Consider the following 17,517-nt stretch of genomic DNA (forward strand, 5'->3'; position numbering starts at 1 on the left):
TGTGTCTGCACAGTCGTTGCACTTTTGTCCTCTTTACTCGGGATAATTCACAGAAAACACTGTCCAATGTTCCTCAAAGGGACTATTTCTTGGTCCTAGAAAAACCATTAATGAGGTTTGTGGATTATCCGGCGTAAGTGGGGGAAGTTATTTCTCAAAAGACTCTCTTGTCTTTGAATGTCATTTTTTCCCAAAGCTGTGAGTTCCACAAATTAGATTCTATTCATCCTGATTGTAGCGGGACGGAGGCAGAAATCTCAGAGGCAAATATCTGAAAATGTGAGCGAATTAAAACAGAACTATGTCTGTGGCTTGATACCAGCGGAGGCACGTGAGAAAATGTGCTTTTTCTGCGAGCCTTCGGAGGAAAAAGGTCATCAGAGTGAGGCTGTTACAATCGGGGTGATTTGATCCGCTGCTCGCCGATGAATGGCTTTAATCTTTACAGCTGTACTGAGGTTTCTTTGTTCAGTGGAGAGAAGAGGAGGAGGAGGAGGAGGAGGAGGAGGAGGAGGAGAAGAGAGCTTCTACCTCATTTCGCCAGCGGTCCAGAATTTAGACGGGCAGATTCAGCAGTCTTTCTGCAACTGAGCATCAGAAACGTCAGCTGTCTCTGACCTCTTTGGCAAAAAAAAAACAAAAAACGTGAGGATGCACAGTTTTCACGTTAGCAATTCCTCCTCTATTAGGAGTTACATGTCGGGTCACGGCCTGGTTTCAAAGCGATCATCTTGTGTGTGGAGTGTGTGTGTGTGTGTGTGTGCTGTTGGCCCGGGCTGTCTGAGGCAGCAGGTACCTCGCCGTGTGTGCTGTCGACCAGTTAAACCATGTGAATGACTGCAGATTCATTACCTCTGTGAAACAGTTCTGCCGGGCTGATAGCGGGCCCTCGGCCTGACAGATTCTCTTCCAGAGGTTTTAATAGACTGAGGCAGCGGCTGCCGCGCTGTAATCACAGCCATTCACATGTTAACCGATCATCCTTTTTCATCTCGTTTGATTTGATTATCCTTCAGCGACCTATAGGGCTTTTTAAGCATTGAGATCTCATCAGCGAACATCGGGGAAATCAAGCTTCTCGTCCTCCCCGGAGAGACCAGACTAACAGTGGAGTTGAGCCGAGCACCTCCGCCGACTCTGCCTCCCAACCGCCTCTCTGTCATGTCGCAGCCGTCAGTGGCAGCTGGCTTTAAAATGCATCCTGGATCTGGTTTATGAATTCCCAGCCTGCCGAGCAGATGCCAGACTTTTTTTTTTTTTTGCGCGTCCCTTGGGCTCCTGTCTGTTAGCGCCACATCTCTGCTGTGTGCTTTTCCAAGCTCCGGCACAATCACAGACTGGATTCTGGATCAACACGAAGCCTGATGCAACACAAACACTGTGAGGGAAAGATTTCCTTCAGCCGAGACCCAGGAAGGGTTATGGTTGGCATGTTTCTGTAATCTTCTGGTTGCATAATGTTGCCGTCTTTCTTTAAAGGAGTACAAAGAGTCAAAGGTCTTTTAATATTTTTATCCACATTAACACTCTTTTAGCAAATAAACATTCGGTTCAAGATCTTAAAATCACAGGAAGTCATGTGAATGTCTTGGTGTCAGCTGTGAAAAAGGAGAAAAAAGGATGTTTGATGCTCAGGAATGTTGCAGAATAATGTCCGTCCATCTCCAAGGTCGCATTATTCACTTCTGGATACAAGTTTCCTACTGAAAATACAAACCAAACCATGTCGATGTTCTGCCAGCCGACTTTACCAACCAGTGTAAATACTTGCAATAAAAACATTGTTCACCTCAACCTTTAACCTTAGGTGGAAAGTAATTTCCACAACATCCTGAATTCTAATATCACCCAGAAGAAATAATCAGATTTTCAGGGTGATGATTGTAACGGTTTCCATCACAGTCGTCATTTTTTGGACGGCGCTACAGCTTTTCCCTCGGTCTCCGTCTACAGCAGCTCTCAGAAACGCCATTGTGACAACTTCAGGTGAGTTTTAAAAAGGATATCCACACTTAATATCCACGCTGGTTCAATGCGAAGCTTTCCACCTTATTCCTAGACTGTAAGTTACCTTTTCTGCTGCGTCCTATCACCTAACCAGAATCAATCGCAGAGCAATTGGTACAGCGTGTCATTCATTCATAAAGATCTGGTTCAGCAACCTAACACCAACATTACTGCTTAGCAAACACTTCACCAGCAAAAAAGCTAAAAAGCTATATAGATCAATATTAGAGATAAGTGGGTAAAGTGAATCGAGTAGATGTGTGGTCAGATCGTACAGCGTGCTCGCTTTTTGACTCAAATGGACCAAAGTTACTCTGTTAGGTTCAGGGAAACATTATGGTTTGTGTTAAAATAACTACTTTGATTATGTTGCTCATGTAACTATGTAAAGTTGAAAGTCCTGTGTTGGTTTTGGCTGAATGTTTTCCTCTTCCGCCTCAACGTGCAAGGCTTTGTCGCTCTTTATACAGTGTAACCTTCGCCTAACACAAAACGTTTTAATCAGAATCAGAAATTAGGATTAGAAAACAATTAGAAAACACTCTAGTCAAGACAGTATCCGTGAGAGGAGCTTGATGGAGACTCCGACCTGCAGCCTCCAAAACTTTGTGTAAACAGAAAAGTAACACGACTTTTACTTCTGGAACTCCAACAGCAACTCCAGCAACTTTCGCAATTGTTCCGTCTGGATTGCTCATCTTTTCATTCACATTGCAGCACTGCCTTTGTTGTAAGACATCATCTGAGACGCATCAATCTTGTGTGATGTGTCAAAGAGCAGATCAGCAACCGTCGCTGTGTACACGCAACTTCAGTCGCGGCGTCACGGACAGCTTCAGATGAGTTCAATAGAAAGGAACCCGATCGCAGATCCAAGATACTGTAGCGGCGCCGTATGGGAAAATGAAGGAAATCCAGGGTTGTCCGGCCGTTTGGTGTTCTGACGTTGTGAACGACAGAGGCAGATGGAGGAGGAGGAGTGCCATATTTCAGGTTCCCTGCTGCCACATGATTGTCTTTCATCTGTGTTTTAGCCAATAGTTTGATTGTTGTCACACTTGCAGCCACGGCAATATGCGATGTGCCCCGAGCTCCTGTGTTAAAGTTCGGACACACACGTACCTGCAGAACCATCTCGCACACACGGACACTCAGTCAGAACCAATCAGTGCGGCCTGGCATTAGTCACAGCTCTGCTCTCTGTCTTTTTCCCTTTGTGATTGAGATTGCTAAGGACAGACAGACCAGACACGGAGCCATCCCACCGGGACACTGAACAATGATGACAGATGAATACCTGCAAGCGACAATCAAAGTGCTCTTTCATCATCGCAAATTCAATTTGGGAGATGGACGTTTGCCCCCCCGACGCACGGGTGTCCCCGGCATTACATTCAAGCTTCAGTCTGTCATGTCGAGGCTGCAAATGTGATGCTAATGTAGACGCGAGTCATATGGTTTGTTCAGCAGAGACTTGATGTAACTACTTGGCTTCTGTGTTAATATTTGTGATGAGTCAATTAGTGGATGTGACAGACAGGATTAGCAACAGGTGTCCGTGCTGATATGCAAAAGGAAAGAAATGCTTCTCTTTTTTTTGTTTTCTTCTGTACTATCTTTTTTTTTCTCTTACGCCTCTTTTCTTTCTGATGCCTTTTCTGTCAATTCATCGTGGCTTCCCTTTCTTTCCTGTGTCCAGGGAGTGGTGGCAGCAGAGAAGAGCAGAGGGGGTCAGCTCCTCGAGGAGCCAAAGATGTTGCCTTTCCTAGCGAACACCTTCAGCCTCCAGGTGTCCATCCAGGATGTTCCCCAGTTCCTGTGGAGCATTAAACCCTTTACCACATGTCAGGTAACCATGGCAGCGGCTGACAAAATGTCACCTTATAGAAAAACAGAGGTCACATACTCAATCATCTGCAAAATCCTAAAACTTAATTACTGTACAACTTTACCACGGTCCACATGATCATGTCCACTTGGTAGGTTAGATGAAAGATGTTGAGATGGATCCTAACAATCATCTTTAACCAAGACGTACACTATATTTGTGGTACGCTTGTGTTCAACAACGTTTGAATGTATGTCCAGGCGGTGATGAGGATGTTTTAAACTGGATCTTATTGGATTCACGTGTTACAAACCGAGAATCTTAAGGGTCTAAACAAAGATTTGTTTTCTGAGCGTGTCAGAGTTTTTTGTTCACTGTTGATTCCTGACGCTAGTTGTGTGTTTTGAAGCCTTGGCTGCTGTTTTCCTCCTCTTATTTTGTACCCGCTGTCGTCACGTGTGCCCCCACATTGAAGACGAGTTCAAGTCCAATCTGCTCAGTCAATTCTGCTCAGCTCATAACACTCATCTGGTTCTGACTTGATGTTTGCGTGAATCCTGCTGTCACCCACATTTCTCTCTTGAAGGATCATAAAGATGGGTGCAGCAGGAGATTACCGGCGTTGTGTTTGCTCTGCTTGCAGCAGCATTAAGATGCAAACAGTACGAGGTGTCACACGGTGCAGCAGCCGCTGAATGCTGTTTTGTACCTGTTGTTGTCACTGGCGGGGCGGCGGCGCTTTGTCCCCACTGTACGCTCTTGTTGCTTACAGATCTGAATGCGAGGTGAAAGCAAAGACACCTGACCTCTTCACAGGCTTATTTATGAGGGATCCGCGGCGACAGGCAGGCACCACCAGCCCGCGTCGGCGGAGCAGGTGTAGAATAATAGCCGAGCGGCGTGCCATACATCAAGTCAGCTTTTAGTTGTTAAAGAGCATCTGAGGCTTCCCGCGTCCATCACCCCTCCCCCCGCCTCCTCCGCCACCCGCCTCCCAGACCCCATTATCAGCCGCTGTGAGCTGCGCCGGGCAGCCGGGATCAAAGCTACAGGGGTTAAGTCATCAGTAGGCGCACCGGCCACCGCTTTTAATGTGGCCGTCTTCACTTAGAATCGTTTACACGTCACTTTTAATATGCAGATACAGCAGCGATGGAGTCTAGCAGAGGTCAAGGACGTTTCCCCGCATATGGGACCGTTTCTCTGGAAATTAATTATACATCAAAGACAATCTTTTCCCTGTTGGACCATATTCCTGCTTATAGTGCTTATAGTACAAAGCAGAGAAACTGTGCGAGGGGATCGGGCTATATTTGTAAATGATATCAGGATATCTTCTTTCTCTCCTCAACAATACTCATTTCTCTGCACTTCAAAGCCGGTGAAGGCAGAGAGCTCCTACCTTTCATCTCACAGCATGTAAGTGGCCGAGCATGTGACAGTGTGGCCACATGTGTCGCAGCACCGGGAGCTGAATGATCTCATTTTGAGAGCGTATGCTAACATTGCTTGTGTGCCGCGTTACGTTTCTGATGTCCCTGTTTCTTTTTCCTTCTGCCTCCTCAGGAGTTCTCCTTCCCCCAAGTGTGGTGCAGCAACCAGCAGCCCCTGCACTGTGCCTTCTCTCTGGAGAGATACAGCCCTGCCACCGCCCAGCTCTCCTGCAAAATCAGCGTACGCCAGGTCAAAGGCCACGAGCAGATTCTGCAGGTCTACACGGCTGTGGCCGAGGTGAGGCTCTGCAGCTGCAGGAGGCGAGGAGGAGGAGGAGGAGGAGGAGGAGGAGGAGGAGGAGGAGGAGGAGGACTTTCACGCTCAACCTTTGTGTAACCTTCCTGGAGTGTGTCCACTGACAGCAGGGCCAGCTCTCCTGAGCTTGCACTGTATATTTATAGAGTGAGGAGGACACACACATTTTCTTCACAGATTTATGCTAAACACAGACAAGGGGGATCCAGCTGTTCGCCACATTTACCGTACATATTTTTTAACCTTTATTCATCCGGGGAGACACGTGTTCCAGCAAATAACCTGCATCGCATTCACATGCGTTAACACCTGGGAGCTGCCCGGCGCAACAACACTCCTCTGTCAGCCGCTGAGCAGCTCCACTGGAGCAGCGAGGAGTTCGAAATCCTCGCTCAAGAGCACCTTGACAGAAGTTGTTAAGGCAGAAGAGAGTGCCACTCATTGATTTCACCCAACTGCTCGTTCACAAGCAGTCACGAACGTGCTCGTCCTACCTCAAGGCCACCGGCAAGGCTTAAACACAGTCAGATACAGGTGAAATGAAAAGGGTTTGATTCAGTCTGACCTTGATAATTAGGCTGTGTCATTATAGGATGAAGAAATAAGAGTGTTTATCATTTCAGATCCATCGTTACATTAAAGGAGCACCGTGTAGTTTTAATCAGAACTCTCGTTGTTTCCATGACTGAATACACAACATGTGGCGGACCCTGCCACCTTTCCAGCATCTAACAGAACAGCTCGTTTATTCAGTGATGGAAACAATAAATCTTTCTGAGTTTGCACTGTTACCTCGTTAATATTGTAAATACTGAAATTCACATTCTGAATTTCTTCTCAGTGCCCCTTTAATGAAGAATAATCGTCTTCCTGCACATGTTATTGGCTGCTGCTGAGCCTTAGTCTAAAGTTAACATGTTAAACCTACATAGTGCGGCTTTAATTATGGCTCTGATCGGCATTTTCACACGTAAGCGGGACTGATTACTGAGCGAGATGACTGGAATAGATGAGGATACATGTGTAGCTTTACCTGATTTTACAGTTGTCCTACATAACAAGAAAGTGATATATAATTCAAGTTTTTTTCTCCCTTTTTCCTGTTTCTGTCTCTGTCAATTAGACGCTCTGTTAAAACGTGTAGCCAGCTGCAGCGTGTTGTTCGCTGCAGATCGATGATCGTCTCGCAGCCTTTGACTTGTGAAGTCTTGTGAGGTCAGCGTCGGAAAAAAGCAAGACACTATGTAGAAAAACCACCATTCTGTGCAACACCACGGTCATAAACACAAATCCCAGGTCTGCAACAGTTTGTCAGACGTAACGTAGGTGCGGACTCTTTATCGTGATGTAAAACTCTTCACATCGAGTGACAGAGACGTTCATTCACCCTGTAACAAAACTCGGTACCATCAACATGAGATGGAAGCTGTAATATGAAGGTAAAATAGTTTCATAATGTTGCTTTAACATATAAAGATGCACCACAGTTTCTTCAGTAATAATCTCCTCCGAGCCCATGTAAGGTTGTCTAGAATTTCATACGTTGAGTACAGAAAATGTTTTTTCATCGGAGCCTTTATGTCACCGACACCTTCTGACAGAATGTGACACCCCTGGGCTGAGGTAACTGTGTCATGTACGGTGGCAAATAAGTAAAAGGCGACCAGATGTCTGAGTGCAGTCTATGTAGCGATGCTGCAAAATGTAAAACAGAACCATCTGCGTCATCCTCCAGTAAGTCCAGCTCATCTGCTCCATCCAGCCCGCTTCAAACTGAAGCAAAGTGACATTTCGCTAATCTGTTCTGACCCGAGTCTGATCGCTGTCTGTTTCTGTTCCGTTCCCCCAGACTGAAAAGGAGTCCGTTCCATTTTTTATGCAGACGGACTGCACCATCACGTCCCAGACGGGGCCCAAGGCCTTCAAAATCCCCTTGTCCATCCGCCAGAGGATCTGTGCCACCTTCGACACTGCCAATGCCAAGGGCAAGGACTGGCAACTCTTAGCCCAGAAACTCCACTTAGATCGGTGAGCGAGTGATGTGCATCCTCTCTGAGACTGCATGACGTGTGTGTGTGTGTGTGTGTGTGTGTGTGTGTGTGCATCCTTTTTTCTTTAGCCTGACTGTGAGTGCATGCTGTGGAGAATGACAACAATCCTGCGAGCGTTGTTAATCTCATGAATGCGGCATTTTATGCAGGTATCATTTATTCTTCATTAATTAGTCAGAACTGTGCAGCACATGTGTAATTATCCCGTCTCTCGAGTGCCGTGGCTTGTAATGTGCAATATGGATTTGTGCTCGAGTTATTCTACAATATCCTTTAAAGGGGCACTGCGTAGTTCAAGAGAAGAAATTCAAACTCAGAAATATTTTTAACGAGCTGCTCTCAGAGGAAAATAAAGTCCCAGAGCAGTTTGACTTTGTTTATTTAGTTGTTTGATCATCTTCTTATCAACTTTATTCCACCAAAAAAACTACAGAGTGCTCCTTTTAAATAATGGTTTTATATTTCTGTCAATATCTCATCAGTCAGTCGAACATAAATGCTATCACAGATTACTTATTTACCACTTGTTTGTCCTTTGATAATCAAATATGCATTCATGATGACACGGCTACAGCTAATATTTACCCGATCCGGTTGTTGTCTGTCCTTTCTGAGCTCGTGGCGGCTATAATCTCCAGTTAAGTGCATGATTCATGAGATGCGGCTGTCTAAGAGTCCTTTGGGATTCCAAATTATCCAGATAAGCTTTTCCTCTCCAAGTTGGGCCGCTTTGAACTGAGCCTGATGTGACCAATGGCTGCAGCCTTTTATGTTGCTCAATGTTTTTTTTGTTTTTGTCCCTCTCTGAAAGCAGCAGAGCGGCAGAGGAACACTGCCCCCAGCTGGACACAACGCCACATGACACACCAAGGCTTGTTGTTTATTGGCATCTTTAATTCTGGCAGCACCTGAGAATTAAAATCCAATCCAAACTGTGTCTGCCAGTAATTACTTAAAATCTTTTGTGAGGGTAATTTATTCTTGATTATAATTTTAATAGTCTTGAAAGGTAGTAATGTTTTTTTGTGTTTAACTGCAGCGGGAAAGTTTGTGCAATATTAATTTTTCAGGCACCAGACAGATTTAAAGAGACATAAACAGATGATGAATAGAAGGCTGTTTGGAGACTTGATGATAAAAAGTGCAACTGCAGTTTAGATACGATCAGAAAACAGTCAAAAGAAACAGCAACATCTCTTATTTTTCCCTGATATGTTCGACGTTTGAAGCGACGCTGTTTTTCTTGTCTGCTCTGAAATTTGGTGCATGTGACCCTCTCGTTGTCATATTTATTGAATATCATCACTGACCCCATTAATGGATAAGGCTGTTGGTGTTCTATGTATTTTCTTATTGTCAACAAATCTCACAAAATCACATCTGTTCACAAGTATTGTTTTGTTTTGTGTGTTGCCTGATACATCTTCTTCCTCTGTGCCACAGCGCTCCATTGTTGTCCAAAAAAAAACGATTAGAAACCCATGAATGAGTCACACTGTTGCTCTGTGTGACACGTTTCTTTATTATCAGCTATAGTTTATTTAGACTCACACAAATACTCACCAGGGCACCAAATCTGGACACATCCGCTGGTGAAAATAGTCCCCAACAAATTCACTGCTCTCTCCTTCACAGTGACCAGCTGTTCTCTTTTCTTTGATTAAAAGTACATATTTGTTGGGTGTTTTTAAGAGTTTCAGTGAGAGCCGGTGGGCTGATGATGCCGTAGACTGTTCAGGAAATGTACAGATTGCTGGTTTTGCTCTTTTTAAACTGGATTTGTTGTCCAAAAACAAACAATGGAATAACATGAGTCTGATCCTTTAACATTTGGTGTTTAAGAAGTGCTGGTCTTGTTTTTCTGTGTGTCATCATCGCTCTGAACACTCAGAGGAAATAAAAAAAAAACATTTTAATTATTCACAGATTTATTCACAAGATAACTGCTTTCATGATCAGCAGGGATGCAGGTCCGTATCTGTAGGCAGCGTGAAACATGTCCCCTGTCTTCCGTCCCTGAGTCTGACCTCTCCCCCGTGTCGTTCATTAATCCAGCTCTGTGTGCTCCTCTGCAGAAACCTGGGTTATTTTGCAAAGCAGCAGAGTCCGTCGGCGGTCATACTGAGCCTGTGGGAGGCTCGCCACCAGGACACTGCTGACCTTGACTCTCTAGCCAGCGCCCTCGAGGAGATTGGCAAGATCCACTCCAAAAGCTCCCCCAAGGACCAGGACGAGCCAGAGTCCGACTTCAATCACATACAGGCGGGCAGTCTGTGCGGAACGGGGAAACTGACAAATCAGAAGACGGAGGACTCTGCTGCTCCTGAATATACAGGCTGAGCGGGAAAAGAGACCGTGAGAGAGAGAAACACTGACAAACTAAGGCATATATCTGTGTACGTGCACGGCCAGTGATGGACAACACGCTGTGGACGGAGCGCTGGAAGGTCGTCAGGTTGTCTGTGAGTGGACGGTGCGAGCGGTCAACATGCCGACCAATCACAACAGGTCGAGGTGAGCCGGTACCTGCTGTGGATCCACCATCCCCCCCTCCTATCCTCCTATCGTTTAAGAATCTGTCCGAGGATGGACTGCAAATCTTTTTTCCTGCCTTTCCACTTGATTTTTTAAGTTAATGTTTAATTTATTTGCTCCTTATATGAAGTTAAATCTTCCCCCTCTGTATGTTCATTTTCCCCAGCGTAGAAGGCGAGTGGTGATGGAGGAGGAGTTGTAGTTTCTGAGTTTGTCTTGGATGAGACAGGAAGTTCCTTTCTTCCCTCCAGGACTGTCCCTGCCGTCCTCCCCTCGTTTCCCCCAGCACTCCACGCGGCAGCTGGACGTATTTGCATAAAATCTCTTATATGCAAATAAGGAAATACACCTGTGGCGTCATTTCTAGTTTCTTTTCCCCCTCGCTCCAACACCATATCCCCGTGTCAACGAATGAATGAGGACTTAGAAAGCTGCTTTTTTGACGTCCAATACTATATTTTTTAAAAAAGGAAGCTGCTGATTGCTTAAATGTTGTGATTGTGAACTTTCAAAAAGCCAAGTATCTTTAAATTCAACCCCATTTTCCATCTCCTTTAAAAGAAAAAATAAGAATCTAAAAGATCCTGTCCGTGTAAAAGTTCGGCACCTCAAATAGACGTGCCGTGTGATCATTTACACACAAAAAAAATCATTTAAAAAGATAAATAAATTCAGTGTCTGCCAGTGTGATCTTGAAGGACAACGCGGTCAGGAGGAGGGTGACTTCCCATGTGAGATAGAGGGGGGGAAAAAAAAAAAAAAAAAGACGTGGTTGTGGTGTAATGTGGCAGAGTGAGATTTCTAACCGTGGCATTACAGTTCATTACAGTTTCCTCCAGCGAGAGATAGAGACGCACGGAGCTGTAAAACATCATTTCCTGGCACCGCGGGGAGCGTATCCCTGCATCTTATCGCCCAATTCCCACCATTAACAACTGTCAAGTAGACCTTCGTATCGGGCGCCGACACAGCCAGATGCCCTCGACCACCTCCAACACACTCGCAGACACACACACACTCTGACATTTTTATGGCTCCAGAGGTCATGTTGCACTCGGACCGGGAGTTTGCATATTGTACAACAAACGAGTGTGTGTGTGTGTGTGTGTGTGTGTGTGTGTGTGTGTGTGTGTGTGTGTGTGTGTGTGTGTGTGTGTGTGTGTGTGTGTGTGTGTGTGTGTGTGTCAGAGGGAAAAAGAAGCCACCAAGATTAAGAAAATCTGTTCTAGTTTAAAAACATCGTTAAACCTCTAAAGAGAGCGCTGTGTAGTTTTAGTGGAAATATTCAAACTCAGAATTTGAATATTTACAAAAGTCCCAGAGCACTGTTTGAAGGTAGAAAGGTGGCGGGGTCCGCCACTCATAAACAAAAGTTAAAACAGTATAAACTGCGTTGTCCTTCAAGGTCAGTTTGTTTGTTCAGTTTATTCAGTCATGAGAACAAAAAAAAAAAGAGTTTATTTATCGAGTTTGTTGATGAAGATTTTTTTTCTCTCCTCTGGTTAAAACTTCCTCTCCAAAACCACAGAATGCTCCTTTAACCTCAGAGCTGCAGCCAGTGTTTCAAGGACAGTCTTTGACAGAACTAATTAAATCTGTTTCAGTACATATAAATACAGATCACACTGGCTGTGCTGCCTCGACATGAAACTGAGCGCTGAGGTCACAAATGCGGCTGCATGAAAAACATGAAACACCAAGAACAGCAGCTGCTTTATGCTCCTTTTAAATCATTATTACAACAGATAAACAGAAAGAAGCTCAGTTTACATCACAGCGACTCCTCCTGAAGTTAAGAGGAAAAAATGGCTTCCCTCATTCTTTTCACTACAGTAGTGACTCAGGCGGTGCATTGTCAGTGAACTATGTGGTTTGATTCTTAGAGTCAGGAAGTAAGCCGACCACATCAGCGTACCTGGAGCCACGAACAAGCGATACAGTTATGAGTCATGAGCTGTTGTAGCGACCACACATCTCTAATTGTTCCCCAATCTCAGTGCTGCTGCTCTGAATCTCAAATGAATTAAGTTCATAAATCAAAAGCAGCGAGAAAGAAAGATTGCGAAAGATTTTTGGACCATTTCTTAGACAAGTCGACCCAACTGCCAGGATAAATATTAGCACTGTCGTTGCATTTCTTCAGGTTCAGTGTTCAGTTTTATGTCGTGACTGCGCTGTAGATGCACTTCGTCAGAGACTGGATGAGATCACGTGACTGCTTCTGCTGCCACAGACACGGCTGGAAAAATCCAGACTCCTCGTTAAAAATATCCAGGAGCTTTTCACGTATACAATTTCTGAAACACCTTCTCAAGCATGATACTGAGTATCAGCAGACAATAGGACCAAATTTGGCCATACACAGCAACAAAAGAGCATGAAAAAGTGTGTGTTTTCCTGAATACTTTGGTTATTTATCTTTCACACATGAGTAATATGCACACCCACCCAGATACCACCGCTCATTGTGAATCACTGGCGCCTAAATGAGGGAACTCACATCCAAGAAATCACATTTATTTTTTACATTCATCATTTATATTTTATAAGATCTCTTAAAAAATATATAAATTACACAAGAAATAATTTTAGACTCAGTGTAGTGTCGACGCCCCGCTGCCTCCCCTCAAACTACACCTGTGTTACACCTATATTTAAAGATTGTGACCCCTGCCTCAGAATGGTTTGATCCGCTGGCCCCACATTCATAATCATCACCAGTCTTCACGTTTGCTCGATTATTCACAGATTATTCACATCTGCTAACATTTGCTAGCCGGTCACAGTGACGTCAGCCGCTGTCTGCAGCTGCCTGAATGTGAGTGAATACAACATTTCATTCAGGTCGACTGAGATGCTCCAGGTATGACCGACTGATCAACGTGATTAACCTCAGATCTTCTGTGTCGGCTTAATAAACTCGACCCACAATTCCCTCTTCTTGTCCACAGACCCATAATCTTTAACTTTAAAGGGCAACTCCACCAAATTATCTGCATTAAAGTGCTTTCACAGGGTCTTGGGGAGAACCACTGTGTATGTTTAAACAGGTAGTAAAAAGCCTCTCTGTGTCTCCAGAGTAAGCTGCATGTCATCTAATATATTGCCTCCAATGATGTCACTAAGTGGCCAAGTTGCATTGTGGGTAATGTAGGCACCAGATTTGGAAAAAGCACTAAACTAGTCAAGCATCAGACTTTAAACTTGACCTGTAAACACACTTTAATGTGGAAAATTGTTGGATTTATCCTTTAAATCATGTCGACTGTTTTGAAGATTAAAGAAGTGCACATTTGTCTGAACATGTTCCTCACTGGTGTATCAGGAATACGGTGTCTTCGGACACATGAGTAACTATTTTTGACCGAATATGATGTGACTGGTTTCATCCTGCTATAATAAAAGAACTTTTCTTTTTTTTAATTATTTCTCTGCATCATCTCTATGCATCAAATTATATTCTTCTTTATCTTGTGATTTAAGCTGGTAAGTGAAGAAAGTGACAGGTAATCTTTGTTTTTTTGCTTTTTTTGTTTTGTTGATTGATCCCTAAATGTGACTAACTGGATTCTCCTTTTTTTTCCATCCCTGCAAAAGCAAAGAATGTCAAAAAAAAATAATAATAATAATAATAAAGAAAAAATGGAAACGTGTGCTTTTTCGTGACGCTTAGCGGTGGCTTGTGTTGCGTCGAGAGCGACCCGTCTGTGCCGTACACTCCTCACACTCAACGTTCACTCTCATCCCGGATGTGTTTCCAGCTCATACACGGACATATTCTCAGCTATGTATAATGTTTTTTGGTGTAAGACTAAACCCTGTTTCATGAGATTAAAAAAAGAAAAAAAAAAAGAAGCTTCACTGTTGAGTCAACATGATTTTTCTGTCACCTGAGTTGTTCGGTCTCATGCTCTTCTTTGCTTCACGCATGGCCTTCGGCTTCATATCACTATTCTTGTGCCTTGTTTAACTACTGTAAATGGTGAATGTTGTAAAGCTACAGATGGGGATGAAGAAAAAAAAAACACGAAACAATTAATCATACTGACATACATTTAAAGGTATTAGTTGAAAAAGTATTTAAGATTATAATATTGAAATAGGCTGCAGAGCTTTTCTAGTGCTGAACATCTATGTTTGGTAATGCCAGGGCAGCTTTGTGGTATATTGTATCTATAATTATGGACATTTTGGATGTTTTTTCTGTACAGTAGAATTTGCAAATGTATATGCAGCCTTTTTGGAAATAAATGTACAGTTGAAAGATCTCAGCTTTGTCTAAACGTTAGTTCTTGTGCACCGTGCAGCGGAGAAGTTATCCATGAATTAGTGTTCCATCCATCGTCATCGTCGACTCACACAGAGCGAATTATGTGAATGCAGATTACGATGCAAGGCGTCGATAATGTGGCGTCTAAGGCTCCGACCTCGGTCACTCCCCCTGCAAGGTAACATCGAGGTCGACGCACCGGATCAGGGAGTGGCGGTAACTTCCCGCTCTGCAGGGGAATGTAGCGTGCGCTGTGGAGTCGAATGTGGAAATAGAGATGATGATCGCGTTTTGCTTTATTTTTGGCTTTTGTTTTCACATTTCTACCCACACGGTGAGGTGAGGTGCTTTTACTGGAGTACTGTGCAGAACATTAGCTGGAGCGAGGACAAACATATGTTGAGGAGAGCGTTTCTTTGTTTGATGCCCTTCACTGAAATCCACACTAACATTGCGCGTTAAGCTTTTTATTCCGAGTGTTGACAGAAGCACAACAGGCAAAGCGCTCTGTTGACTCAGAAGTGGTAGTTGGTAGTCATAGCTACTCCTTTTCCAGCCCATTTCCTGTTTGTCTTTACACCAGGCGGGACTGTTTGGATTCATACAGTATGTGTTTCTTTTCTTAATGTACTCTCATCAGGCCTGAGGGCTTTTTCACTGCCGCTCAGGTTCCCTTTCCATTTTGATAAGGTTTATACAGTCCAAGTATGAACATGAACTGACTTCATGTGAGCTTAATTTTTACTATATCCAATTTGCACAATGTGTCAGAGAGATCCCACTTAACCCCAGGCAACACAACCTCTCCTCTCGGTATTTATATACACAGCAGATCGCTGCCAGAGAGGAGAGAAATTTATATTTTCCATATCATCAGGATTGATCTTGATCTCGGCGCAGCAGATGAGCAGACGAGTCCGTCTGAAGGCAAAATTCATGTCTTATCTTGGAAACAGTGGCTCAGAGGTGCAGCCTCCTCCCTGGCCTTATCATCAGAAAACACAAGTTCCAGCAGCGCGCCGGCGGTAAACGCTGCACAAATTCTCCCACGTGCAGCCGACTCTGAATGATTCTGCAAAATTAAATCGGTCAAACAGAAACGCGGTGTCGTGCTCTAAGACTCAGGAATGAGGATGTGGATGAGCTGCAGCGTGCAGTCGGGCTCGCAGAGTGACTGTATGATCCATGAAGCCTCTATTTCTCAGTCTGCCTGGCAGCCCGTGACAACATCAGTCACCCGGCGATGAGAGCAGCCCCACCAGGTCCGCGGCTTTTTAGCTCAAAGTGCCATCAGAACTGTCACAGCTCACTCACACCACGATGTGATGAAACTCAGGATCCAGCTTTTATTCCACAGTCCACATCACATCTCGTTCTCCAGCCGGCGTCGACACATAACCCACTCCTTCCCGTTGGCCTGCGTATCTGTGTGCTGCAGACAACTGCTCATTAGATAATTCAAACTGGCAGACAAAGCAGAGTGAGGCTGTGATGTTCTGGTGGTTGATTTCCTGCAGTTTGTGAAGAGAGGCTTTGCACGATTATCTGTTTTTTGTTGTTGTTTTCCTGCAGGGCCTGACAGCAGAGAGGACCCACTCTTAACTGTTATTCACTTTGTGTGTCACGGTGCTGCTGATGCCGTCCCCGTGCAGCCTGAAAAGCTCTTCTGCTTTTATAAACCCAAGGTGACACACGACGAGCAGGAAGAGGTTTTTATTTACATAATTTCACATCGGTAAATGAACCGGGGTCAAGGGGAAGACTTGATTCGTGGACAGAGACGTGGAACTGCTGCTTCAGATCTTAATCAGATCTTCAGATACCATCACTTCCTACACAGTGTGTTTGCAGAGAAGAGGAGGAATGTAAAAGGCTGTGAGAAGAACTATTGACATGTTTTATAAACGATGAATAGCTGTAAAGAGACTGAGACCAAATGCAACCAATAAAAAGCTCTGAAAGTATTTGTGTGATAGTCGTCTATCTATATTCTGTTTCTTCTATAGTCGACAGTTTTATCTGATTTTAATGTGTTAAACTGTGAAACATGCAACAACTATTTCTTGTCCGTCCACCCTGAGCGTTGGATCCCTCCTCTGTGGCTCTTCCATCTGTTTTTATCCCCTGTTGAAAGGTTTTTTTCTCAGCATGACAAGTTTTCCTCAGTGGAATCGAGGGTCTGAGGACAGAAGACGTCGTTCACTGTACAGTTTGTGATTTGATTTGATTTTGGATTTGTTCATGAAATGTAAGTGGTGTTGCTCCAGGACCATCATTTCAAATTAAGAGACATTTGGACCTTATTTTAGTTATGGAAAACAAGAAAAAAAAATTCTAAGTTTGTGTTATTACCTCATTAATACTGTAAATATTAAATATATTCTGGGGTTTAATCTCTTCTCCAAAACTACATAATGCCCCTTTAAATAAAAACAGGTAAATTTTGCTGTATGACATCATTATCATATCCAAAGTCATTCATAAAAAAATATCAGTCGCAGATCTTTCTCGTCTGATTAAAGTGACAACGATGAACCTTTAAGTGCTTATGAAACAGTCTCATGAGTCCTCTGATGATTCTTAACGAGCTGTAAGAGCAAACGAGACCATCAGTGATCAGTCTGCTGCTTATTATTAACACCTGAGCTCAGGTCCAATCACATTTATCAGGTATAAATAAATTACCTCATTGCGATCCATCCCACAGTCTCTCTGTCACTCACTTCCAAAACAAATGCTAACAAAGTTCTTAACTTTCCTCGTGGTCACGTTAAAAATTTCTTCCCCAAAACTACGCAGTGCACCTTTAAAATACTGATTACATTTCAACAATAATTCTGTTATATTAATACACTGGAAGAACAAAGAGGAACCCTATCTTTACTTGTTGGTAAAGGTGCACTTGACACGACGTCATACTGTTTTACTTTGTTTACATGTGGCGGACCCTGCCACCTTTAAATTAAAGGAGCACTGTGTAGTTTTAATAAGAAGTGATCGATCTCCATTGGCTGATGTTTTTTTCTGTCTAAACAAACTCTTTTTGTTTTCAAACTGAATAAACAAACTGACCTTAG

General features: G+C 43.8%; 1 protein-coding gene across 5 annotated transcripts in view; it reads left to right on the forward strand.

Moving 5' to 3' along the window:
• The window catches only part of unc5db (unc-5 netrin receptor Db), a 211,371-nt gene extending 199,999 nt beyond the window's left edge, over positions 1 to 11,372 (forward strand). For all 5 annotated transcript variants that reach the window (XM_037097681.1, XM_037097679.1, XM_037097680.1 and 2 more), the window contains 4 exons: positions 3,707 to 3,856; positions 5,402 to 5,566; positions 7,434 to 7,612; positions 9,711 to 11,372. In XM_037097681.1, coding sequence (XP_036953576.1) covers positions 3,707 to 3,856; positions 5,402 to 5,566; positions 7,434 to 7,612; positions 9,711 to 9,975 — 759 coding nt within the window. In that variant the 3' untranslated portion in view covers positions 9,976 to 11,372. The remainder of the gene's footprint in view (positions 1 to 3,706; positions 3,857 to 5,401; positions 5,567 to 7,433; positions 7,613 to 9,710) is intronic.
• Positions 11,373 to 17,517: the final 6,145 nt, after the last annotated feature.

The sequence above is a fragment of the Acanthopagrus latus genome, chromosome 5 (assembly GCF_904848185.1).
Source record: "Acanthopagrus latus isolate v.2019 chromosome 5, fAcaLat1.1, whole genome shotgun sequence".
In the NCBI taxonomy this organism is placed as follows: domain Eukaryota; kingdom Metazoa; phylum Chordata; class Actinopteri; order Spariformes; family Sparidae; genus Acanthopagrus; species Acanthopagrus latus.